General features: G+C 37.6%; 1 protein-coding gene across 1 annotated transcript in view; it reads right to left on the bottom strand.

Annotated features, from left to right (window-relative positions):
- The window catches only part of st6galnac5 (ST6 N-acetylgalactosaminide alpha-2,6-sialyltransferase 5), a 72560-nt gene extending 47028 nt beyond the window's left edge, over positions 1-25532 (bottom strand). The window contains exons 1-2 of the mRNA XM_023336186.1: positions 25279-25532; positions 20780-20989 (exon numbers count right to left, since the gene is read on the bottom strand). Of these exons, the coding sequence (XP_023191954.1) occupies positions 20780-20989; positions 25279-25293 (225 nt within the window). The 5' untranslated portion in view covers positions 25294-25532. The remainder of the gene's footprint in view (positions 1-20779; positions 20990-25278) is intronic.
- Between the last annotated feature and the right edge of the window lie 252 nt (positions 25533-25784).

The following is a 25784-nucleotide window of genomic DNA, read 5'->3' on the forward strand; positions in this document are numbered from 1 at the left end:
AAAATCATTTGGATTTTAAGCTGTAAAGTGGTATTTAAGTTCCACATTATTAAAATTATTTGAAAGTTACATCAGCTGATACAGCAAATTTTCATACACTAGTTAGCAAGTTTGATATCTCACATTTCCATAAAGGTGGCAGCAGCTAACACCAGGAAGAGATTAAACTTTTATTTGTTGAGCAAAAAAAACAACAACTATAATTGTAGAGATGAAGAGGAACTGACCCAAATTTAATTTACGTGTGTAATAGGATTAGTTAGTATGATTCAACGTTATTTTATATATACAGTACAGACCAAAAGTTTGGACACACCTTTCTAATTCAATGGGTTTTCTTTATTTTCATGACTATTTATAAGGGAAGAAATCCCACTTATTAACCTGACAGGGCAGGTTGACCTATGAAGTGAAAACCATTTCAGGTGACGACCTCTTGAAGCTCATCAAGAAAATGCAGAGTGTGTGTAAAGCAGTAATCACAGCAAAAGGTTGTTACTTTGAAGAAACTAGAATATAAGGGGTATTTTCAGTTGTTTTACACTTTTTTGTTTAGTGCATATTTCCACATGTTATTCATAGTTTTGATGCCTTCAGTGAGAATCTACAATGTCAATAGTCACGAAAATAAAGGAAACTCATTGAATTAAAAGGTGTGTCCAAACTTTTGGTCTGTACTGTATATATATATATATATATATATATATATATATATATATATATATATATATATATATATATATATATATATATATATATATATGCTCTTGGGAGCCCCCTGGTGGTGTGGGGGACCTAAGCAGCTGCTTAATTTGCCCTGTGCCGCCTTGAATCACCAGTCCACACTGATGTAAACTTCCATATGTGATCTAAAACCTGAGATCTGAGTGTTTGCGACTCCTGTGTGCATTTTGGTAATTGTCAAATTGAGTGTGAAAAATGACCGAATACACATTTTTACACCCATTTGATACATGAAGGCTTTGGTGTGTTTATTTTCAATCATTTAGATCCAATTTGCAGGCAGATCTTCTCAAGACAAATTCAGAAGTAGTATTTGTAAAAGCAAAATGATCAGATGTTTACTGTTCATTAGCTTTTGACAGCTTGAGCATAAAAAGCTGAAAAAAGTAATTATATATATATATATAAAAAATCAGCAGAGGTAGAAAACTGAATGAACAGTTTTACAATGAAGCTTTTTGAGTTCAGACTTGAGAAAAACTAACACTATTAATGACAATCAGATTTCTTAGAACCTGTTAATGGATCTCAAACAACTGGACGAAATGTTTTTAAAACCTTGAAAAGCTTTGAAGTGGAAAATTAGAACCACCCGGTTCCTATTGTTGCGCCTCAGAGTGCATTTAGAGCTGCAGCTGAAGGTGAAATTTACAGCAAAGCCTCCTTCACACCAGATGAAGTCCACCTTAAATCATTAATATCCAGTCAGAGCGTGGGAGGTCGTTGCAGGGTCATGACAGGTCGTCTAGCCCACACAGGCTAGCAGCGGTAGAGTTTCTCTGCTGTTATTAGCTTGAACAAAACTTTTGTAGTGGTTGTGGTTCATTGTTTATCCATATTGGTAGCATATCTGGGACACTGAGGCAGCAGTAACAGCATATGGACTCTGTCCTACTAATAAATACAATGGGCTGCCACCAATCCTGAAAGTTATAATAGCATTTTTTGTGTGGAACATCTACTAGTTTATTGTATACTACCACTCCTCTTAAAAAAGAAGAGGAGGGTAAAAAAAAGCATTTGATAGAGCAATTTGTGCTCTCTAAGCCAGTAAATACTCTGTATGTTCAGACACTATAAGAATCTAGCTGGGATAGAGGGCACACACCTCCAAATTGCACCAACTCCTGTCTCTGCTGGTTTCTGGGAGATCAAGCACACCCAAACTCTTGAGTTTTTCAACAAACAGGACCCCTCTAAGCTAACAGTCAACACTCTCCATGTCATAGAATACAATATGCTTTATTGGTCTCCAAAGGGAAACTGCTTATAGGTTTATATCATCAAATACTGCACCACACTCAGCTGAACTCAGCTGAGGAGAAGGACACACACCTCTAAATTGTTCTGAAATTCGGCTCAATTCATCAGTTGCTGAATCAAACAATATGTTTGATATAATAATATCAGGCTTCAAAATGTAAAAAAACATTAGTAAAACCGCATTAATCAATAATCAATTCAAAATGTAAATGTAATCCTTGAACACATTTCTAATACTTTCTGCCGCATTATGTAGCAACATTATTGCATTTTGCGCCAATGTTTACAAAATGTGGCAGCAACTTCTTTTAGAAATAATAAAGTAATAATGTGATGCATTATGGAATAAACCATCTCTAACTATTTGTGTTCATCAAGTCGTACATCCTATACTACAGCTGGATAATATAATATAATATAATATAATATAATATAATATAATATAATATAATATAATATAATATAATATAATAGACACATGATCAATGTCAATAGATAATATGTTTGATAGAATATTAACTGAACTCCGATTCAAAACCGCACAGCATTCTGGGGGATGTACGCAAAGGAAAGTCTTTAGCCACTCAACCTGTCACAGCTAGCTAAGCAAAGTTGGTGGGATCAACCAACTCAATCACTCTTTGGTTACCTAGCAACAACTTGTTGAGTAACTTGTGGTTACCTAGCAATGATCTATTGAGTAACTGGCGCAGCAGCAGTTTCAGGCTTTGCCACTGTGTCTCATAACTGCTTAAAAATAAAGGACGCCTAGGAGTGAAAACTGTGGATAAAACAGGAAAGGTAACACCACCATTCTGGCAGTATTTCAGATCTTTAAGACAAAAATGAATCAGTAATTACTGATATTAACTGATATGAAATGCTCATATCGTGATGAGTTTTTCAGCCATATCATCCAGCCCTATCCTCTAGTCAATAAATACTGAATTTTTGGCCAGTTAGTTGCTTTTTCAGACTCGTAGCCAGAACCCTCAATATTAACCTAGATATTGTTCAAGGGCTTTGACTTGGGAAGCTGGGAACACACTTCTTGCCATATTTGTAGCATAAAGGTGTAAAATTTAGAAATTTAATGAGAAAATACTAAAAAAAAAAAGACTTACATGAGGAAATGAAGGTAAGGCAGGAAATGGAAAGTTGCAGCAAACAGATCAGTTAACAGATGGATCCAGTGAAGAACAATGAAAATTGAGGAGCTTATGTACAAGACTGGGTGGAAATGGAGAAAGACCCAAGTGAACTAATTAGAGGCAAATGAGGAACAGCAGAGGCAGAATGCAGGCAGGGGTAGATTAACACAGGGAAGCAAAATAAAGACTCCTACCCATTACATATCAAAGGAAAAAAACTAATAATGATCAAAGAGAAATAAATCCAATGAATAAAGATCAGAACGAGAATAAACCAAATTAATATGGACAAGGAAGTGATCAAAATACAAACACGGAAGGAAACCAAAACCTCAGGATCATGACACGTCTAAACCATGATTGGCTGTGCTGGTTGCTGGGAGACCGAAGGAAGTTACGATCTTTTCAGGCCGCAAGAGTCGATAAACCTTCTAGTGGCAGCAGGATGTAGCAATTATGAAGCATTTTAATAACAGCAGCTGGAAAGTGGTCTTAATCTAGCCTAAAAGTATGGACTGTTGAAGTTGATTAATTTGAGAATCTAAAGCAAAAGATGAGTGTTGACATCACACAGCAGCAAATTGTTTACAAAAGTAATAATGGATGGAGCCAACTGGAGCCAGGAGATTATGGCAAGACAAAGAAAGCTAATAAAAACAAAGCACAGCTGATAGCAATGGAGCATTGACTGCAACTTCTGCAAATTAGTCTTTTTAGCTGTCTAGTCAGAACCAGGAGTGGCGGGATGTATTTCAGTGACACAGGCTTATTCCATAAGTTCATTATTATAATTTTCAACTATTGTTTACATCCGATTTACTACATCTGGCTTGTTCTGATGCAGAATTATGCCGCATGTTTCGGATTTAATACAATGTGACCGTTTAGACTGCAGATGCTTTGAAAACAATCAGATATAAATCCACATTAGTATCACATATGAAAGTCCACAGGTCTTTTTCAGAATTACACTCTTTAGACAGGTGTGAAAGAGTCGGATATAAGTCGGATATCGGCAGAAAAAAAGCGGATTTGTTTTCCATTTGCTTGCTGTGTGATTGTAGCCTAAGATCTCCAAGTTTAGATGTTATATTATGCATGAAAAAACTAACGGCTATGCAGTATTTTTTTAAATCTTTTGAAGTTTTCAAACTATATACTTCCAAGTAGTAATATCAAAGTTTCCCCTGTGAGCTGCAGGAACTTAAAGGAGAGCTTTTAATCTCCCCAAAGACACTTTTAAAAGCAGCGTGCTAATGAAATGAATCATAAAGCTGGTGTTTATTACCGAGGTAATGCCTTTTCATTTAGTTAATGAAAACATGTCTGAGGTGTTATAATTGTCAACCTGATGATTAGGAACACACAAATGAGATGCATTCGCTCAGGTTGATCTTCAGCATGAAGGTAATGATTCCTGCCAGCAACTCTAGAATGGACTCACATCAGTGAAGAGCATTTTTTCTTGTTCTTTTCCCCTTGTTTTTACCATGGTGATGAGCCTCCTCTGTAAACAGAAGGCTCATTAGTTTAATCCTGAGTGTATTCAGCTTAGCAGGAATTCATAAAGACCCAAACAATGCATCGGTGCATGCTAACAGCTTTCTGTCGGGACGACTCTCCCAGAGCATTTTATCCCTTAATGAGCCCTGATCAGCCGCTGAGGAAAAGGTGGAAAACACAGAGCCGCAGCAGAGGAACAACTCTTCAATGCATTCAGGTGATTCAGCTACATAAATATGAACTCCTGCAGAAAAGAGGTTGCCTTAATCCATCATTTTGTTTTTGTTTCATTCCTTTTTGTGATGTACTTGAATTTGAAAACAGCTAAAATAAATGTGTTCTTCTGCTTTCAGACAGGTGGCTGAAAGTTTACGCTGCAGGTCCTGATGCTCAGTTGCTGACATCCAGTGGTTTATTTTTCTGCCTGGTCGTTCATATAACTTATTCAATGTGACTGCAATCAGACATTTGTGTGAACAGTTTATGACCCCAAAGTGACCCGTATGCAGCAGAAGAAGAATGTTGACGACACACAGCGGCGCATTGTTTAAGTAATAATGGATGGAGCTGTTTATGGATCAACTTTATTCAGCCATGGAAGCTGAATGGGAACTTGTCACAAGATCATAACAAGACAAAGAATGATAATAAAAAGAAAGAACAACACAGCGTTGTCTGCAACTTCTGGAGGGAAGTTTGTTTGGATGTCTAGTCGGAATCAGAAGGATTGGGATTCTGATGTGATACATTTCAGTAAACCAGATTTCTTTCATATGTTTATAATTATAGTTTTCAGTCACTGTTTACCTCCAGATTTGCAGCACCTGTTTTTCTGAATTATGATACATGTCTGACATCAATGATGTAAAAGTAAAAAAAAAAAAAATGCAACATGGCGGTTTTGATTGCAGACGCTTTGAGAACAGATACAGTACGTATCCAATTCAGTTCCACATATGAAAGTGGCACAGATCAGACTTTTTTGGAATTTGGAAAGATCTGAATGGGACCGTTGAGACTGCAGTGAAAAGCCAGACAAAGGTCGCATAGGGGTCGCAATCGCCTGCTGTGTGAACATAGCCAAAGAAAATTCAACAGCTCATCTTTGGGATGTCTGTGGTTTCCGCCCGTCTCACCCTGGATCTGTTCCTGGATAACCTTAACTGGTAAGCTGTGGCTACAACTAGTGATTATTTTTGTGATCAATTATTTTATTTATTATTCGACCAATTAATTGATTAATCAGATTTTAAAAATTGGCACATTCTGCTGATTTTTTGGTTAACCATTTTTTTTATAGAATATTAGAAATATATTATAAGCTGCAAATAAACAAATAATTATTTTTTAAATAAGAAATAATTTTTTTGCCTAAAATGCAATAAGTCATAGTTCCTTTAGTGAACTTTTTTCATTTGCAGCTAAAAACATATTACATCAGCATGTGAAAACTTCAGCCATTTCTCCTCAACTTTTCAATTAACCAATTAATAACTGGACACCCTTAATGCTGCACATTCATAGAATGACCGTTTGCAGTTTTTTATAATGCATAAAATGCTTAGAAAATCTGCTGTGCATAATAATTTGGAACAGTGCATTTTGAGTTTTTTATTTTGGAAAAAGTACTGTTCTGGGGAGTTTTGTTCAGTAAAATTTGATTTACACTGGAATAGTTCAAGACTTGAAAATTATACTGACCATCATTTGCAATGATCATTTAGGAAAATCTGAGAAAACATCACTTGCATAATAATTTGGAGCACAGTATACAGTTTCGGCTTAATTACTGCACTGAATCTGTTATTCTTCCTACAAATGGCCTTTTTTTAAAACTCCCGTTAACGATTCATCGATTACTCAATTAGCTGACGATTATTTCAATAATCCATTAATCACTATTAATATGATTAATCGTTTCAGCACTAGATGAAACAGAGCTCTGCTGACAAAAAGAAGAAAAAAAACTATTGTAATTCAGGCTGCAGTGAAAATAACAAGTTCCTTGTGGGCTTTATAAAGAGAGGAGGTCGATGCTGAATACCTTACGCTGTCAAAGAGCCATATAGCTGTAAAGAAGAACGGCTTCTGAACGCCTGACAACCTTTATTCAGAGCTTTATGTAGCTGTGGAGTCCTTGTCCTGTCCTTTGTTGTGCTGCTGGGAGCTGCAAATTTAACAAACATATCATCTGACAGCATCTCTATAAAACTCCTCGACGCTTGTGCATGATAATGAGATTCAAATCAACTGGGATGTGGGCTCGTTGTAAAACAGTGGGAAGGTTTCTCCTGCTGTAATAAAGTAATGTGGGGCCTTAATTGCAAGTGGCGTGAAACCCATCAAAAATAAACCCATGCTATTTTTAATAAACGCCTGCAAACGTGACTTTTGCACATTTACCGAACTTTGAACAAAAACTCAGCCTATTTCCACACTGTAGATTATTTTTAACACCAGCATAAGTGTCATTAATTTTTAATTAAAGCAGGCTAATATGATTAGTCGGAGTGAAAGCAGTCCTTGAATTCTCATATTTCCTCCAAGTTAATGCTATTCAAAGGTGACCTCAGGGAAAAGTTGTGGTGCAAAACAGAAGTCAGATTTTTACTCTGAATTATCATCTGAGACCCGACAAAGGCTGGAATAAAGACAGCTGGCCAGCGCTAATAAAATTAACAGATGCAGAGGCTCGTATCAGCGGCGCAAACGAGTATCTGTCTGTTTATGAGCAGAAGATGGCTTCATATCCTCTGCCTGCAATTACTGTGTTAATTCCTCCTTCCATCATCGTCTCATCAATATTGCAGCCAATGCCCTGATGATGATGATGATGACAGCATCAGATGCTCTGCTAATAGCTGAGTGGAAATGCATCAACAGCATGGGCATTAATATCACTTATGAGGCTTCTGCAACTGCATGCAGAGAGAAACTTTATCAACGGTGCAGTCGGCTCAGTGGTGGCAGCACCAAGGTGAAAATATTGGCTCTCAAAGGCACAGACTTCTGATTTTGTAGATTAAAAATCATGATGAAATTCAGCATTCAGTCTTCTTTGGCAGTCTATGCAACATGTTGACTCTACAATCTTAACCCACTCTGCCAGGCAAAACTTCTCCAAATCTAGCAGACAGCACCATGTAATTCTGCAAATTGGAATTACGAAAACAAATTATCTTATTGGAAACGTTATAAAACGTTTTAGCACTAAGGTGAGGTGATTTTCTGGCTGTATTTCACAAAACTGTAATAGAAACACCTTTTTCACATCACACAAGTCACACCATCAACAAACGAATGTTACTACTGGTGGAAAAGACAAAGAAGTCGACAGGAAGTGGTAGGAGGATGACGGTGCAAATTGATTCATGTATGAATTTAAGTGTGTTTATTATTTACTGGGAACACCGAAATGCAAAATTGCGTTTTTGTTTTATATTAGCGGAATATCGACAAAGTTTTGTAATGAAAACTTAACTTGTGAGCACATCTCTTGTCTATAGTCCTCTTGAGGAAACTCCACAAAATACCTTGCAGGTTTAGTTTTGGACTTTTATTTTAATTTTTTTTTTCTGTTTTCATGCCACCTGCACAACCAACAAGAATGCAACACGTGGTTTCTGGATGGCAAGTCTACAACAAAACACTGGTCTTTCCCAGCAGCCATTGTACAGCACATACAGCGGTAAAACCAGCTGACCAACAGTGTTGGTGCTCTGCTTGGGTTGCTAGGAAATGGGTCTGGGCTTGGCTGAGGTTGCTAGGCAACGGCGCAGTGCCCTTTGAATGCAACTCAACATTAAATTCATTCAAAGTAAAAGGGAAATTAAACAAAATTGAATTAAATTTACTTAAATTTCATTAATTTAAAGTAGTGGAGCATTGTTTTGGATTTCCAAAAAATTTATAATAATCCCAAAAGTAGTAACATTATTTAATTTAAAATTTCAGGAGGCTTAATTTTCCAGACTGAATTTATTGCCAGAAAATTGCTGGATGGTTTTAGAAGCAGCTGAGACCCGAATGGAAGTACAAAAACACACAAAATATGTCCCTTTTAATAATTAGGCTTGACATCTCATCTGGAAAGTTCACAAATTATGGCTTGACTGTTCCTACCATGCTCATTACTCACAAGAAGTAGCTGAGTCCAGAGAACGGAAAAGCAAAGAAATTTGCTTTATTGTAAAAGCAGCTGCCAGGCGTTACATTACATGAGCCATAACAGATTTATCCGTTGCTTCCTTTATATTGAGAATACACAAATTCACTGGTGAATACCTAACAAGAGGATACAAAAAAGCACAAAATGTTAGATTTATCCCCTAATCGAGAGGTAGCTTCCTCTCTCCCACCCATCAGCCGTAATTGCTTTCCAGGCCTGAGCAGGAAAGAGCCCGGAGCTGTGTTGTGTTTGGCGGGAGCAGAATGCACCAGAGATAAGTGGGAATCCAAAAGTATGCTCCAATTGGGACCACTGTGGTGGAACCAAATCCCCATTCTCTCCTGTGTCAGGCGAAAGTGAGCATTTTTAGTATTCTAAAAAGAGTTCCTGTTCAAAAATAGAACAAACCGCCTCAGACGGCTCGTTGCTGTTAGCTTTGTAATGTGGGGTGGTTCAAAGGCAGCCCTCACACAGACACCAACACACAAAGTGCAGACTTCAGTGGTGGTTCGCATTAGCTGACAGAGTCATCGACCATAACGGCCTAACTGGTGAGGCTTTTTTTGTTTCCCCATCCAGCTGCTGAAAAGATAAATCCTAATGAGCGGTGAAAAATGACTTTGCTGCTGGAGGAAAAAAAAAGAGATGCAGCTGTCAGAGATGAAATATTAAAAATCTCAGTTCTCCAGCTGTCACCTTTGCTTCGGTTTATAGAAGGATGCCTTGTCATGTCTCCTTGGCACAGATAGATTCCCACTAACGCCTTCCAGCAAAGTGTACCAAGTCAGGGAGAATTTGCAGCCTCGATATGTCTAAAAGTGACTCTAACCAAGGCTTCAGCTGAAGAATATCTCCTTTTATAAAATTCTCTATTCCATCTCAGTGGGGTTTTCAGTAGCTGCTCCCAGAAGAGGAAGCAAGCAAAGAGACATTTCAGATCTACTTTTCTGAGGCAGCTCAGCAAAGACAGAACTTTTCCTAATTTGATAAACATTGTTAACAAATGTTAGACTTTAAACTTCCACAGTTAGTTTACAATTTCCATCTAAAATCCATACCAATACCACCCGAAGATAAAAACATCTTTTACGCAAAACATCAACACATTAAAAATAAACACTGAATGTGTCTTTTACCAAATGTTATACAAATGGAGTCCTGCGTCTATTTACAAAAGTTTCCAACTTTTCAACTTCAATTTTTGAAATGTTTTCCAAGCAATTTAACCCTTCTACAATGCAGTTGGCTGACTTCTTTAGCATTTGAAGTGCAAAGGATACTGAGACGAACAGATGAGGAGAAAGCTGCCACTCCTTTTTGTGAAATTTTGGCTTCATTTGCCCAACAGCGACATATTTATTTCTATTTAAGATTAAATAAAAGTTAAAGCATCACTAAATATCAACTTCAGCTTTTTCCAGACCTGTTTGTGCTAAGTGGCAAAACCTAGCATGCTAAAAATGGACATGTAGTTAACAGATGCTAACAACAAAGAGTTAACATCTGTTTCCCTTCAAAGACAGACCATTTTAAAGGCATAATTTTTTTACTTCATGTACTTGCTGACTAAGGCGTATGATATCATGTACTGTGGCTGTCTAATTTATGGAAGGCAGACAAAGTCAAAAGTTACAAATACCAAAGACACAACAAGAGCAGAACAGTCAAGAACAACAAAATCTGTTCAGAAAACATTACTGCAGAGGATCTGGCAGTAGAAACTGAAAACTTACAACTAAAACAACCAACATGTGACTGGCTGATGAAGCAAATGGCAAACTGGTAGAGATTTGAAAGAGAAAACAAAACCCAGACAGTTAGGGTGTTTTCTCACCTGATAGTCCGGTAAACTCAGCTAGATTATGGACCAAAATGGGAACATTTGTTACATTTTCAGCTGCTGCAGTTCTCTTTCACACTGTACTGTGTCAAACTAACCAAATATTTTTTAGTTCCTGGGAATTGTAATAGAAAATGTACTAAAAGGCTGAACTTTGTAGAAAAAGTCAGAGGTTTCTTACCCACCTCATCCTCAAACTCCAACAACTGCCTTGTATTTAACACACACACTGCTAGGCAACTTCTTTTAGTCAACCTGTCACTAAAATATTTGAAAATACTGTAAAATTATTAGTTAAATATTCTAACAGTAGTTCTAACGTAGCACCTTAATTAGCAAAAAAAAAAAAACTGGTTTACTAGGTTTAAGGTTTTACTGTAAATACTAATACAACTAATCATCAACATTGTTCTGAGCACCATAAAAGGCATTTAAAATTATGACACAGTGGTTTTAGACAAAATACAGGTTTATTCGTTGACCTTATTAAAGAAAAATCAACAAAAACTGGAGAAATCCTCTAGAAAGGTCATGTAGAGAATCAAAACAAGAGCCAAACTTGGAAGAAAGTTCAAAGAACTATTGATTGCAGAGCATGAATACACTACAAGAAAGCCTGAATGCTTAGACGTAAAAAATAAAGCAATTAGAGATGACAGACACTCTAATCCCCAACCGGGAATAGAAGCAGAAACGTCTGAGGAGCAAAGCTGATTCAAAGTACTGAGGATTATTGACTATGACCCGATAAAAACGTACCCAGCTCCGACGGTTACTTCTTAAACAAAGCTGTATTTTAAAAATGAAAAGTTTTACTGTCTGTTGAGAGAAAAGTGAGTTTTCCGCAGCTTTGTCCTCTGCTTGAATTCAACATCGTGTGGGAACAACATGGCTGCCATACCACAGCCCAAAGCAAATTAACCATCTGAGTTGTGAAACAAATTTGCGAAGCTTAAATTCCAGAAAACAATAAAGGAGAAAAACTGCAACCTCAACAGTTGCCAGAAAAAGTTCAAGGTTTTCCTTTTAATCATGTGAAAATCCTCATTGTGAGTCAGGAACAGCAAGCCACATTTGTTCGTCTCCTGCTCCACATCAAGGTGCCCCTCCTGTTTGACAAGACTCCTCCATTACTCCGACTACACCTGACTTCCCGCTCGGGAATCTGCATGACTCCGGTGTCAGGGCGGCAATCAGAGGAAGAAGCTCACACATCTCCGCTGAGAGACAGGCAGCAGCGTTTTTCTGCCCTTCTTCTCAGTGAGAAAATAAAACGCAGGATAGGACTAAAAGAATGGAGGCCCCCCTGGGATTTCACACCATCTTTCACGTATGTGTCGGTCGGTGTCTTTCCCGTCTTTCGATCTGCTGTCTCATTCGCTCAGGCTGAACCTTTTCTGACTCGCCTATTCTCTTTTATCACCCTCTCCTTTCCATACCCTTCCTCATCTTTGTCCTCTCATTCTCTTTGCTCTTCTTCTGAAAGAGTTTCTCCATCCCCTTCATCTCCAGCCTAACTTTTCCTCCTTATCTCTCAGCAGCACAAAATGTAGGATGGCAGCACAGTAAAATTGCATTTTCATTTAAATGCACTCCAGCCCTGTTTAGTTCACTTTAATCAAACTCTAGTTCTTTTTCTAGAAAGTCTGGTTCGTTTGGGGAGGTGTGAATGTGCAATCATACATTCACACTCTGACTAACCAAAAAAGCGAACTCCGCCTAAATACTGAGGTCTGGGTTGAGTTGAAGTGAACTCTGGTGCAGGTTGAGTGCGTATGTGAACACCAAGCGGACTGGAGCAGGAAGTGGACTACAGCGCAGGGGATTCTGGGTAAATACCACCAAAACAAAAGTGCTAGTCAATTCTAGCAGAAGAAATTACTTGTGGTCTTTAACCAAAGATAAAAGAAAAATCCTACAACTACTAAAAGCTATCATTAATACATTTCTTTTTTACATTGTGTGAGGTTTTCATGTCGTTTCCTTCAGCAGTTCTTGGTGCAGCGCCCCCACAGGCAAGGAGGGGAACAATCCAAACTCATTTTTAATTAGTTTGGATTGTTTGACACAGTGTGAAAGCAAACCACAACAACTGAAAATGTAACAAATGTTGCAATTTTGGTCTCCAATCGGACCGAGTCTATTGGACTATGAGATGTGAAAACATTCTTACATTACAATAAACAGTGGGCCATAACTTGAATAACAAGACTATTTATTTAACTAAACCAAACACATGGATCCATTTTGCATGTTAGAACTATTTGTTGGATCAAGCTTGTGATACAATTGGCGCATTTAAGTGAGCTGTATTAGTGCACAGTTATCAAATACATTTGTAATTCAGTACATTTAAGTAAGTGTTTAAAAAAATAAACATTTTAAATCAGTTCAGAACTGTTTTACTGTATCAGATCAGTATTGGTAATGAAAAAAGTGAATCAGAGCATCTATAGACAAAATGTTAATCTATATACGATATAAAATGAACAAACTGACAGCTTTGTTTGGGTGGCTAATCAGATTTCAAGGGTAGCTGGTCCCCTTTAGCACCCCTTGTGGCTACGCCCCTGATATCTTGTCTTTTTTCTTCGCAGGCCTACCAATACTGCTCCATAAGTAGAAAGAAATTACCCTTCATTCTGACCCAAATCAAACATGCAGCAGTAAAAATATTGAGCACAGAAATCTTTATGGATTTTCAGGAGCAAAAATAAGGCAGAGACGGTGGGGGGGGAAGTATTTAAAATTCCTGACAAATAGCACACAGTCTTTCCGACACTTTCTGTGTTGTGAAGGGTTTAATACTCTTGTGGAAGATAAAGTAAAGTGGTCAAAGGCTGACTGGCATCGCACCGCTGCGTGCCGGCTGGCTTATATCTCAGACAGATCAATATAGCAAAGAGGTCAGGCAGCAAAGAGGAGGAAGACAAATGGTCAAGTCGGAGGATTTTTCTAAACACTGATCATTCAGTGCTGCAGGAGAACAAAAATGAGATAAGGATGATGACTTTTACAAGCCATGTGGTATCCTACAGAGGATGCAGTCCTCAGAACTGGAAAGGGCAACGTTCTGGAGTGGAAAAACGCATCCATATCATCAAAGTATCGATTACAAGAAATATGTAGGACGATAAAACGGCTGGTGTGAAGAAGTGTAACCGATCTGCAGAGGAGCCGTGGCCCCTAATGATGTCCCCTGTCACCAAAATGCCAATAAGCTAAAAGTGGAAAGAAAGAAAAATAAATAAATAAACCTGCGGTTTACTTATGATGCTCGGCTGCTCCGGTTCACTCGAGGAAAATCAATTCTCATCCGCAGCTGCGCTCAGTGACGCATCGCAGACAAATCCTCATCCAATCAAAACACACATGGTCACCGAGTATTGGCTTTTCAGGCCGGGCAAAATGTGCTCCGTGCAATATCCTAAAATACGAGATATTGCACATTCATCTATCGTGCCGTTCGATATGTGAGCGATCAGAGTGACTGAAGAGAAAAGACTAACCGCACCTCTAGAGCACAGATTACACAGATTTATTTTTCTATCAATAATCTAAAACCTATACTGATACATCAAGTCAAAGCAAAGATTTAAAATAATTTGAATTACTGTGAAAAAAAAATAGAAGCACACATAGAAACCACTTTTTCCTGACTGTAACTTTAAATCAGGCTAAATGTTGTTTAGTTGGTATTAACTAAATTATTTCTATTTGTTTATGGGTGAAATAGAGAGCAAAAATCTTAAAGCAACTTTTTAAATTACTTTCTTAAAAGTTAGGTTTAGTTACTTCAGGAAAGACCAGATGCAAATTATTTTAATGAAGGCAGACAGGCCCAGTTTGAGGCAGGGGGGTCAAATCTTTGTCACATTGGCCAAAATAAAAAGTACTCATGGGCCAAGCAATAAAAACTAACATCAAGCAAATAAAGTCCTCCCTTTATTTGTAGGAAAGGAATGCAATTAATTTGAGATTCAAACCTCAAAATAATTTTGCACATTTGCTGATGCTGTTTTAAAAGAAATGCATCCAGTTTTTACATTCTTTTAGGCTCAGATTAAAGTTTTTCACTTTCTTTTTAAATGCTTTCTATATTTAGCCACATTTTATAAATTAAGTAAACCGCACAGCAAAGTCAGCTTTTGAGTAAAAACGAGGTTCTACTTGCTATAAAAACACAAATACTGTGTCATATTTAAAATTGAGTTTGTAATAATGTCACCCTGATGGAAAAATTAATAATTTAATAAACTTTTCTTTATTTTATCATTCTTTAACTGCAGTTGGGATCACAAAAAAACACATTGCTTCTTCATGGAAAAATCAGAAGAAATTTTCCAGTTCCAGTGATTAATCATTTCTGGTTCTGTAGAAGAACCAGCTCACATTTCCACAACCAGAAAGCCAAGATGCAGCCACATCTTTACATCAACAAAAAGGTTTCATTCGATTAATGCATCTTCTACCTGTTTTATTCTTTTTTTCTGAAATATTTCACCAAACAAATCATGTGATTTATCACAATATTCCTGCAGCCAAATGCCCTAATATCACCACCTTAATTTAATAACACTGCTTGTTTAACACAATCTAATTCAGCCAATCTCTCATCTGAAACACAACTGGAGAGATTTATGAACACCAACTGGCGATCTTAAAAGATTAACAGAAGAAGGAAATAGTGTTTTATGGATTTAATGAAAAATAATTATCGGTGAGTGAAGCTGCTAATTGCAACTTCAACTACTTAAACCCCGTGATGGATGTCATCAAAATAACCTTGGAGGTGATGGGAGACGGTTATTTTTCTGCAAATTTCGTTTATTTGTTCAAAACAAAAGAAAAAGTAAAGTTTTTGGAGTTGTTTGGCCTGCTGTTCCCAGTGAGCCTGTCTACAACTTCTGATGAAACCAATTCTTTCCTGTTCCAGAACCAGAGCCTGCAGCCATAAAAACACAAAGAAATTGTACCAATATCAGCAAATTCCCCCCAATGGCAGAGGATGAAATTAGTCTGAGAAGCACAAGGAATCCATCTCAGACTCAGTTTTCTTCAAAGTTAAATTTCATTACAGGACAGCCAGAAAAGCCCTGAACAAAAAACGCCAGGAGGAAACATTTTCTCTCTGAAATGAATCAGATTAGTCTCTGACTGAACCAGAAGACGTCTAGAATAATATCCGTCACACAAAGTGAAAGTAGAAATGTTCATAATGAACAGCATCAGATACTACAAATCAACTGTAAAGCATGGCGGTGGAGATGTGATGATTTACATTTTGTCTCCATTGAACCCAGATTCTTGTGATACTCAGTCATGATCTAAACCAGCGGTGTCAAACTCATTTTTGTTTTGGGCCAAATCAAGATCATGAATGCTCTTAAAGTGCCAGTTGTGCCAGAATGTATTGATAAAACCTGTTCACAAACTGTTAAAATATCAATAAATTCTTAAAATTAAATAATATTATTGAACTTCTTTTCAGGCCCTCCAGGATTTTGTGTTTGTGGTGCTAATTTGGAAATATTTCCGATATCTGCGTTCAAAGCACTTTGAATTGTCTTTGGCTGAAAGGTGCTATATAAATAAAGTTGCCTTGCCTTGCCTATTTGTGACGGTAAATATGACTTCTTATTACTCCCTGTATAAATCATGGACAATAATCTGACATCAATTAAGGCTGAGGCAGCTGTTTAGTACAAGTAAGAAAGTTTTTGACAATTTTTGAGAAAAATCTGCAATAAACTCCCAATTATTAGCAGAAAAAAGCACACGGATTTGTTAGTTTTGTGTGAATTTTCATGATAATTCTCAAGAAACTGGAGGGCCTGATTGATATAATCTGGCAGTAAACAGATAAAAACTGCATTGATTTGATTGATAACATGATATTTAAGATCACTTAGTATTTAGTCTATAATCTAGAGGGCCACATAAACAGCGGTGGTGGGCTGGGTCAGATGAAACTTTGCCCAATCATCACCAGGATCCAAAACAAAGCTGTGATTTTACAACAAAATGACTGAAAAAAGAAAGTAAGAATGAATTCAGTTCACACCTAAGGTTGATTGAAATGATCCACAGAAACAATAAACCTCAAACTGAAGTAATGCTGCAAAAACGAGTGACCCAAAAATAATAAGTTGTAAGGTGATTTTACATTTTTACTACGTCCTCAGACTTTGGACCTTAGAGTTGAAATTGGGTTTCTTGTCATAAATTACTGCTGAATGATTGTTTAACTCATAAGGACTGAAAATAACTGCATCTCTTCCAGGAAAGCAACCAACTGAAACTGTGTGTTTATTTGACAGAACTAATAACAGTCTTCCTTTTCTATACTTATTTTAAAATATAATCCAGATTTCTTTCAAGACATTCCCTCAGTGTATTATAAGCCTGGCGGGCCACCAGACTTAGCATTATTTATTTATTTTAGTTCTTTTTTAAATTATTGCCTTTTTTAAGATTTTATAGTTGGTGTTTAGGCATTAATCTTCCAGTCTTCCAATAATGCATAACTATCAGGTGATATTTTCAAATTTTCTGTCAACTATAAACATTTTTTAACTCAAAAACATGGCTGCCGGTAGGACGGATGACCGCCCAGCGCCCGGAGCTCCATGTGGGCTTAGCAAGTATTCTGGGGGGAAAGTAATTATTGCGATAAACACTAATATTGTGGTTTTGAGACCATTTTCATAATGGAAAGTAATGCAAGTTTGCCCTCTCAAAGACTAATAATAAACACCTAGCACTGGAACTGGAAGACATTATAAATATTCAAAATGAAACACAACAATCAAAATGATAAGTAAAGAGGAAATAAAGCCACACACGACCAAAACCATGAATAAAATTGATTATAAAGTCTGTGTAAACAAAACTGACCTTCAAAAACTATTAACCATGAGACTGGAAATTATAAATATCATTTTAGTTTGTCACGTGATTAACTGATTAATTAGTTATTGCGACTGGCTTTTATATAATGTTGAAGTTTTACACATTCGAATGTTTCAGTTTCATTTTTCCGTTTATATCTGCAGCCAACCTCCATCAAGACTGAGTTTCAAGCTGCCTGCTGTTTAACGTAGATGGTCATTTACCCAACCGGCTATTTTTCTGATGTTCAGGAACAACATGTCAACTCCTAAATCTCTGCAGCCGACATATTTGCATGCTGTTGATTTTCTGTAATCTGTGCAGCAGCAGCCTTCTGTAAATGCACGCAGCTTGCCGTCCAATTGCTCATATGCAAATGCCGTAATCTGACGATACACGCTTTCCAGAAGCCGGCAGATCTCCCCGAGACAGAGATGGCAGCAAGAATTGAGCTGCCACTCATGGTGTCCACAGTCCTGCCACGGATGGATTACAGAACGGGCCAACTAGAAACCAGACCAGGAACCCGACGCCACAGAAGTGACTTTTCATGTCCAGATCATCAAATAGCGCCGGGGAACGCAAACTGGCAACAAGGAGAGGCAAAAATGACCACAAAAGGACACCAGGGTACAAAATTACTCTGGATACAATGATAAAAAAGAGAGTGACGAGAAAATAGCTGCTTTAAGGATGCCTAATTATTTTAAGATGCAAGATTAAATGTGGATTGATGCAAAATTATGGAGACAAGCAAAAAAACAGAACAACAGAGAACATTGTAGTCATAAAATGTCAAAAACAGAAACTGAAAGGAATTCATAACGGTTACAGAAAGATGGCAAATACAAGTGGTAGAGGAAATATCAATTTTGTGTTTGAAGGAGGCACAGAATGACAAAATACAGACAAAAAATGTGTTAAAGGATCATTTATATTTAAAGAATACAAAGGAGCTACACAGAAGAGAAAATACTGCTTATAGCGGAGTGATGCAAATTAGCCAATCAAAGTAAAAAAAGAAAAGAAATGAAGAAGTTTACTGAAAGAAAGGATGTTAAACTGTAATGTTACAAAAAAATGGAAATTCAAGGACTCTTCTTGGTCGCCAAAGAGATACAAAATGACAGAACAGAGATGCAAAATTACAGAAAAAAGGATAAATAAGTCTGATGAGGATGTAAATGGTTCAAAGAGATAAAACTAGAAAGAGATGCATCTGAATATTAAAATAAGTGAAGGGAAATTAAGAACTACTTTTGGAAGAAGTAAAGAACCGCACAATCACAACTTCAGAGTATCATAAACAGAAAATATGAGATGCAGAATGACCAAAGAGATATAAAATAACAGAGAAAAAAAACTAGATTAATAACAATGTGAATTTTCCACTGTGAGATTCAACTTTTTGAATGAAGGCTAAAAAAAGAACTTAACATAGATGCAAAACAGTTACAGAAATATACAACAAAGCCAAAAGTTGTAAGAAAAGGTTACTGAAAGTTTAAGAGTAACTGTTGAGGGGTAGAAAATAATACGTTTCCAAATAGCAATGAAAAGTTATTAAAGAGGTTTTAAAAAACTGCATTTAAAAAAAAGAAAATTTTTCGGAAAGTCAAATGAGTGAACAAAAACACAGAAACAGATGCAACATGTCTACAGGTAGAAACACAAACCAAAGATTGAAGCATCTAAAACAGAGAGAAGAAGTGTGCAAAATGCAAAATGGCAATTCAGAGACATCAAAATATATAAAACAAAAAGTAATTCTCCTCAAGGATGCAACATTTAAAAATAAAGTCATCAAATCACAACAAAGAGATGCCAAATGAAAAGAAATATTAAAGGCTACAGAAAAATCATAGATGTGGGAAAAAAAGCATTTAAAATAAGCAAAAAATGCCATTCAGACAGTTTAAAATATTACACATGACAGATATTAGTAATTATGGATGCAAAAAGGACAAATAAAAGGCATGAAGTGACCACAAATAGATACAAAATGTTTAGAAAGATGCAAGAGACTTTTGAAAGTTTCAAAATGACTGCAGTGAAATGGAAAAAGCATACAAAACGACCACAAAGAGATGTCAAGGTATCAACAGAGAGAAATATAAACCAAAGATTGAAACATCTAAAATAGGTACAGAGAGAAGACGTGTGCAAAATGGCAAGTCTGAGATTTTAAAATACATCAAATGGAAGGTAATTCTCCTCAGGGATGCAACACAAAGTTATCAAATCATAAGAAATACTAAAGGCTGCAGAAAAATCCCAAGAGAAACATAAAAAATAGCATCTAAAGGTTGAAAAGAATGCCATTAAGACACTTTAAAATATCACACAGGACAGATATTAGTAATTAGGGGCACAAGACAGACAGATGAAAGGCATAAAGTGACCACAAGTAGATACAAAATGCTTAGAGATGCAAAAGACTTTTGAAAGTTGCAAAATGGCTGCAGTGAAATGGGGAAAAAAACATGCAAAATGAGCACAGAGAGATGTCAAGGTATCACAAATGGAGGATAAGAGCTCTGAGGGATGTGGAATGGCTGCGGAGAGACAGAGAAAGGCTAAAAAGCTGCAGAAGGACAATTTTTATTAAAATCAACCTGACACAAAAAGAGTGCTGCAAACCGTGAAGTAACCGCAGTGGGAGAAAAACTACTGTTCTATAGAATAAAGGAAGATTCAGCCCTTCAACAAAATGTTGCCTGAATAAGCCTTCACCTTGTGAGCAGGTAGGTCTGCTTTACTTGCAGAGCCTTTAGCTCCCTGCTACTCACATTGATTGTTTTCTCCTGGTAAACAGATGGAAGTCGATACCCGGCGGTGACATCAGGGTTCGGCTCGCTGAGGGTCTCCTGGGTTTATCAATTAGAGTGGAAGAATGCAGCCAAGGATTTCATTTGTAGCCTAAACCGTTATTAGCAACGACAGGTGGGTATCGAGTGTGGCGCAACACTGCTGGAGAAAATTGTGATAAATGGCAGAGAGGAGCTTCTCCGCCTCTAAGTAGATGAGTGGCGGATGGCAGTAAGAGAGTGCATGTGTGTGCTTTCATGTTTGAGGTGGAAAAAGAGAGCTGGACTCATAATGGAGGAAATTTGAAACCGGCTTTGTCTTCAAAGGCTCCGGCTGCTACTGTGCAGTGCATTAGATGCACATTCAGAGATTTTCATCCCCCTGAATTACAGAAGAGACACATCTGCCTACCTTATGGTCGATGATGCCGATGTATCCCTGGAGGGCCGGCAGGTGAGGCTTCGCCGCGCTGCCGGAGGCTTCGGGCGGCTGCTGCAGATGTTCATGCTGTCGGACGTGGGTGTCGTTAGTTTCCCTGGAGGGACTGTGGAAGCTGCCGTTGTACACGAGGAACAAGCTGGCGCACAGGAGGAGGACGAGAAGCACGGCTACCCCATGGCGCTGGAGACAGAGACGCAGAGGCAGACTGATTAGCCCTGCTGAACCTGAACTGGACCAGTGGTGTCGAAGGTCAGTCCTCAACGCGCAGGCGGTCCTTCACTCCTTTCACTTGGTTCAACACACCTGGAGCTAATGAAGGATTCGTTACCAGACCTCTGCAGAGTGATGACATGCTGAGGAGATGATTCAACCATTTAAGCTGTGTTGGCGAAGGACTGGATTTAAAGGGGACCTACTATGCAAAATTCTAATTTTTAATGTTTTTATGCTTCCATTTGGGTCTCAACTGCTTCTAAAAAACAGTCCAAGCCCTTAAAATTATTCTTAAAAACACGCAGCGGCGTGGCGGTGGCGCAGAGGAAAAGCGTGACCCATGGAGGCCTTACTCTTCGACGCGGCAGTCACAGGTTCAAGTCCCGGCCTGATCAATCAATCAAGTTTATTTGTACAGTACGTTACAGAAGCAAGGCAGGTCAAAGTGATTTACCTGATAAATCACTTTATGTGATCATAAAGGACTCCATGCAGTCAACAAATGAAAAAACCAGCAACAAACATTACATTTTGATGACTGACATCATCAAAATCATCAATGCACATCAAATATGATGTGCAAATATCTTAATGCACTTGAAATACAAACCGCAAGAAAATATCATCTCCCCACTCTCTCATATCCCACTTTCCTGTCCGACAACTGATTAATAAAGGCCACTAGAGCAGACAAAACTTTAAAAAATAACCAACAAACAAACATCCAGAAAGATTTTAGCAATAAGTTTGTGTTTTTTGGTGTCTGGAAAATGAGCCGTTTCAAAAACGTCCAGAATGGAACGTCACCAATCAGCAGGAACTGCCCCATTACCTAGCAACCCCAGCAAAGCCCAACCCGTCACCTAGCAACCCCAGCAGAACTCTGTCTGCAAAAATCACAAAATGTTGCTAGTAAATTTGGTCTATTTTCTATTGGAAAAATGTTAAATATCTTATAACATTTGAAACATTTGATAGTAACTTACAAGCAACTTTTCAGCAAGACATAGCAGCTTGTTTTCGGTCAGTAATCCCTTAAGATTGATGAAAAGGCCAGATTATTTCTCTTATGACAAAACATATTCCCATGAGAGTGAAACTAGTACTTTTTTATCATCATTAAAAAATTATTGGCTTCAAACAAGTCTGCTGAAAAGTTACTTGCATGTTAGTTTTGTCTTATTTCAAGCGCACTAAGACATTTGCAGACCAAAAATACTTGCTTAAGATTTTTTGTTTTTGCAGTGTGTTTACTTCTGCTACTATAATGTCAGTGTCGCTCTTTAATGAATTCCTGATCTGTTTAAACTGAGAAAATCTTCACTTCTTTAAGTTAAAAACAACATCTGTGCTGTCATTTTGGGTGTTTTTATCTCTGCGACAGTCAGAGAGCAGAGTTGGAAATGACTGGAGGGATTAGGCAGAGGCTCCATGCCTCCGTTTGTCTCGCCGGTTCCTGCCGTCTCTCATTCTCTGCCTGCGTCAGTAACAGAAGGAGTGTGAGCTTTCAGCTTATATTGTTACGTTTAAAGCAAAGAGGAAGGCATCGCAGTGAAGTTTAAAGTAAGGGAACGGGAAAACATTAATAACAGGTTCCCACAGAGACAGATATGTGCGTTTGTGTCTGACTGGCTGTTATCCTGCCACCGCTTCGAGGAATTACTCACTTCCCAACAAACTCACTGCCATATAACATTTACCACCAACAGGTAGATTCATTACCTCGGGAGGGAAACCAGAACCAAACTCCAGAACACAAATTCAGGAGTTTATTTAGGTGGAGTTTAAAATTTAGGTCACATAGAAAAGTAAAATAAATACTTCTGGTATTGTTTGGATTTTTTAAACCACAAAACCTTTAAATTGATGCTTTTTAATGCTATTCCACTGAGCAACAGACCTGATTTCAACATTCAAACAACCACATTTAGATACCAGTTCACTGGCAACTAAATGTGAACTGACAGATGTAAAAGTCTGTAAATCATGTAAAAATCACATAAAGTATAAATAGTCAACTTGATTTGGTTTAGAATGAATTTAATCTTCTGTTTTTCTGTAACAACATCAATGTGCAGGAAAAGACTTTGAATGTTTGTTAACTTGCAGGCAGGAACTGGAGTGAGAGAGAGAAATTCAAGAAATCATATTCATATTAGTAAAAGCAAAGAGGCACAACATTATGACCAGCACATTATGACTTGCACATGTGTTACCCAGCATCTGCAGACTGGGCAGCAAAGAGTACAGGGGAGTCCCAGTCGTCTAACAGTTTGTCATGCATCCAACCCACCAATTTTGGAGGAAAAACATATAATATATACAGTACAGACCAAAAGTTTGGACACACCTTTTAATTCAATGAGTTTCCTTTATTTTCATGACTATTGACATTGTAGATTCACACTGAAGGCATCAAAACTATGAATAACATGTGGAAATATGCACTAAACAAAAAAGTGTAAAACAACTGAAAATACCCCTTATATTCTAGTTTCTTCAAAGTAGCAACCTTTTGCTGTGATTACTGCTTTGCACACACTCTGCATTTTCTTGATGAGCTTCAAGAGGTCGTCACCTGAAATGGTTTTCACTTCATAGGTGCCCTGTCAGGTTAATAAGTGGGATTTCTTGCCTTATAAATAGTCTTGAAAATTAAGAAAACCCATTGAATTAGAAAGGTGTGTCCAAACTTTTGGTCTGTACTGTATATATATTTAACTTATTTGGCTTTTTTCCACCATGCATTCTGCATTACAAATGTACTCATGCATTTTTTAACGGAGACACCTTGTGGATGTTGTACAGCTGTGACCGATCCAACTAGAGGTAACTCAGCATCACTGCAAAAACAAACATTTACCAACTATATTTGGTTTAGTTTCTAGTGCAAATATCTTGGTACACTTGAAATAAGACAAAACTAACTTACAAGTAACTTTTTAACAAGACATAAGAGCTTGTTTTAAGCCAATAATTCCTTAATATTGATTTTAAAATGTACTAGTTCCACTTACAATAAGACATTTTTCCCATAAGTGAAATTCCAGTGGAACTAGTACTTCTAAAAATCAATATTAACTTAAAACAAGTTCCTACTGTATATCTTGTTGAAAAGTTGCATGTATGCTAGCTGTGTCTTATTTGAAGTGTAGTAAGATATTTGCACTAAAAATGAGACCAAAAACATTTGGTAAGATTTTGTTTTTGCCATGTGTCACTGACATTCTGTGTAATATAAAGATCTACATATACGTGGGGACATAAAATGGGCTTTAACACAAGAGGTGGTGCAAAAATAACTCATTTCATGATATTTCATTATGCATTAAGTCCTTCTAATGGTGCTGAAGAAAAACATCTTTCCTTGGAGTCTAAAGTATCCTCCTAAAAAATGCTAAAATGAAAATATAAATAAGTGTTGGTCGCTGTCAGAAGTCATAATGTTATGCCTGATCAGTGAAACATGAATTATGCACATTGTAAATTCATAGCGTTGTGAGGTCCCCCCCCTTCTGCCCCTCTGTGGTTGCAGTGCAGATTTTAATATTTAAAGAAGTAAAAACAAAATCTCCAATCTGCTATAATTAAAAACTAATGTTTTATTCGCATGGATAAAGAAAAAAGTTATGGAAATGATATAAGCGATAATTTTATGCAGGCAATTTCAGTTTGAGTTCAAGTTAAAACAAAACACATATAACGTGCATTGCAATCCAATCTTCTCTTCCTCGTTTGTAAAATAAAATACTGCTTATATATTTACAAAAACGAAAAAAAATTAATTTTTTTTATATTTCGCGTTTATTTTATATTGTAAACGTTAAAGTCAAATTCCTGGTTTATGTGCATCAACTTGACGAGTAAAACTCTAAAAGTTAAAACAGATCCTGTGAAATCGCATCAAATCCAACTGACTTTGACTTTTACAAAATCAAAATACGTCCCTACATATCCAATAACTAGAGATTTACTGCACTTTTTAGAGATGAAAAAAATGAAATGTTAGCGTTTGGACGGTGGGAATCAGCCCGTCAGCGCGCTGAGGTCCGCGCTGTAGCGGAGCTTTGGTGCCAAACAGCGCGCACAGCTGGATGTCTGACTGTTCATGTCCTCTAATCCCCTCAGCGACATCATTCAACACAAAGCCGTGATGCAATGTGGCGACCTGATCTGGCTGCACTCGAAGAAACGAAAAGAAGAAAGAATCCCCCCGGACAGTTGAGTGTTTGAGAATGCGCGGCAGAAACATTTACCATAGGTGTCTTCATTTTGCTGCGCGCTGTCTTATCGCTGCGGCTCAGTGCGTCTGGCTCCACTTTCTGCTCTCATGGTCCGGACTCATCCGCGCACATCCTCCCCGGCCCTGGATCCGCTCCGGTCCTGATCCCAGCCCGCCTCGGAGCGTGAGTGTCTCCAGACTGGAGTCCGGGCGCGATTCATACGGAGCGGAGACCGCGGCGACAGATGTTCGCTGTACTGTACATCTGCTGGGTCTTAACGCCGCCCGGCTTCCGGTGGCGCTGGAGGAGGCGCAGCGGAGAGGAGGGAGACCCACAACTTTTACTGTTGGGTAGAAATGAATAAATAAATAAATAAATCATGACTGCTTTACGAATGAGGATTAGGGTCACTGAAAGAAGGAAAAATAATTCTGACTTTTCTCTCAGAATTCTGAGAAAATAAAGTTTTTTTTCTTCTCCAACTTCTTCCATGCAGTTTAAGTCAATAATTCCTTAATATTGATTAAATCTGTTGGCAG

The sequence above is a fragment of the Xiphophorus maculatus genome, chromosome 6 (genome assembly GCF_002775205.1).
Source record: "Xiphophorus maculatus strain JP 163 A chromosome 6, X_maculatus-5.0-male, whole genome shotgun sequence".
In the NCBI taxonomy this organism is placed as follows: domain Eukaryota; kingdom Metazoa; phylum Chordata; class Actinopteri; order Cyprinodontiformes; family Poeciliidae; genus Xiphophorus; species Xiphophorus maculatus.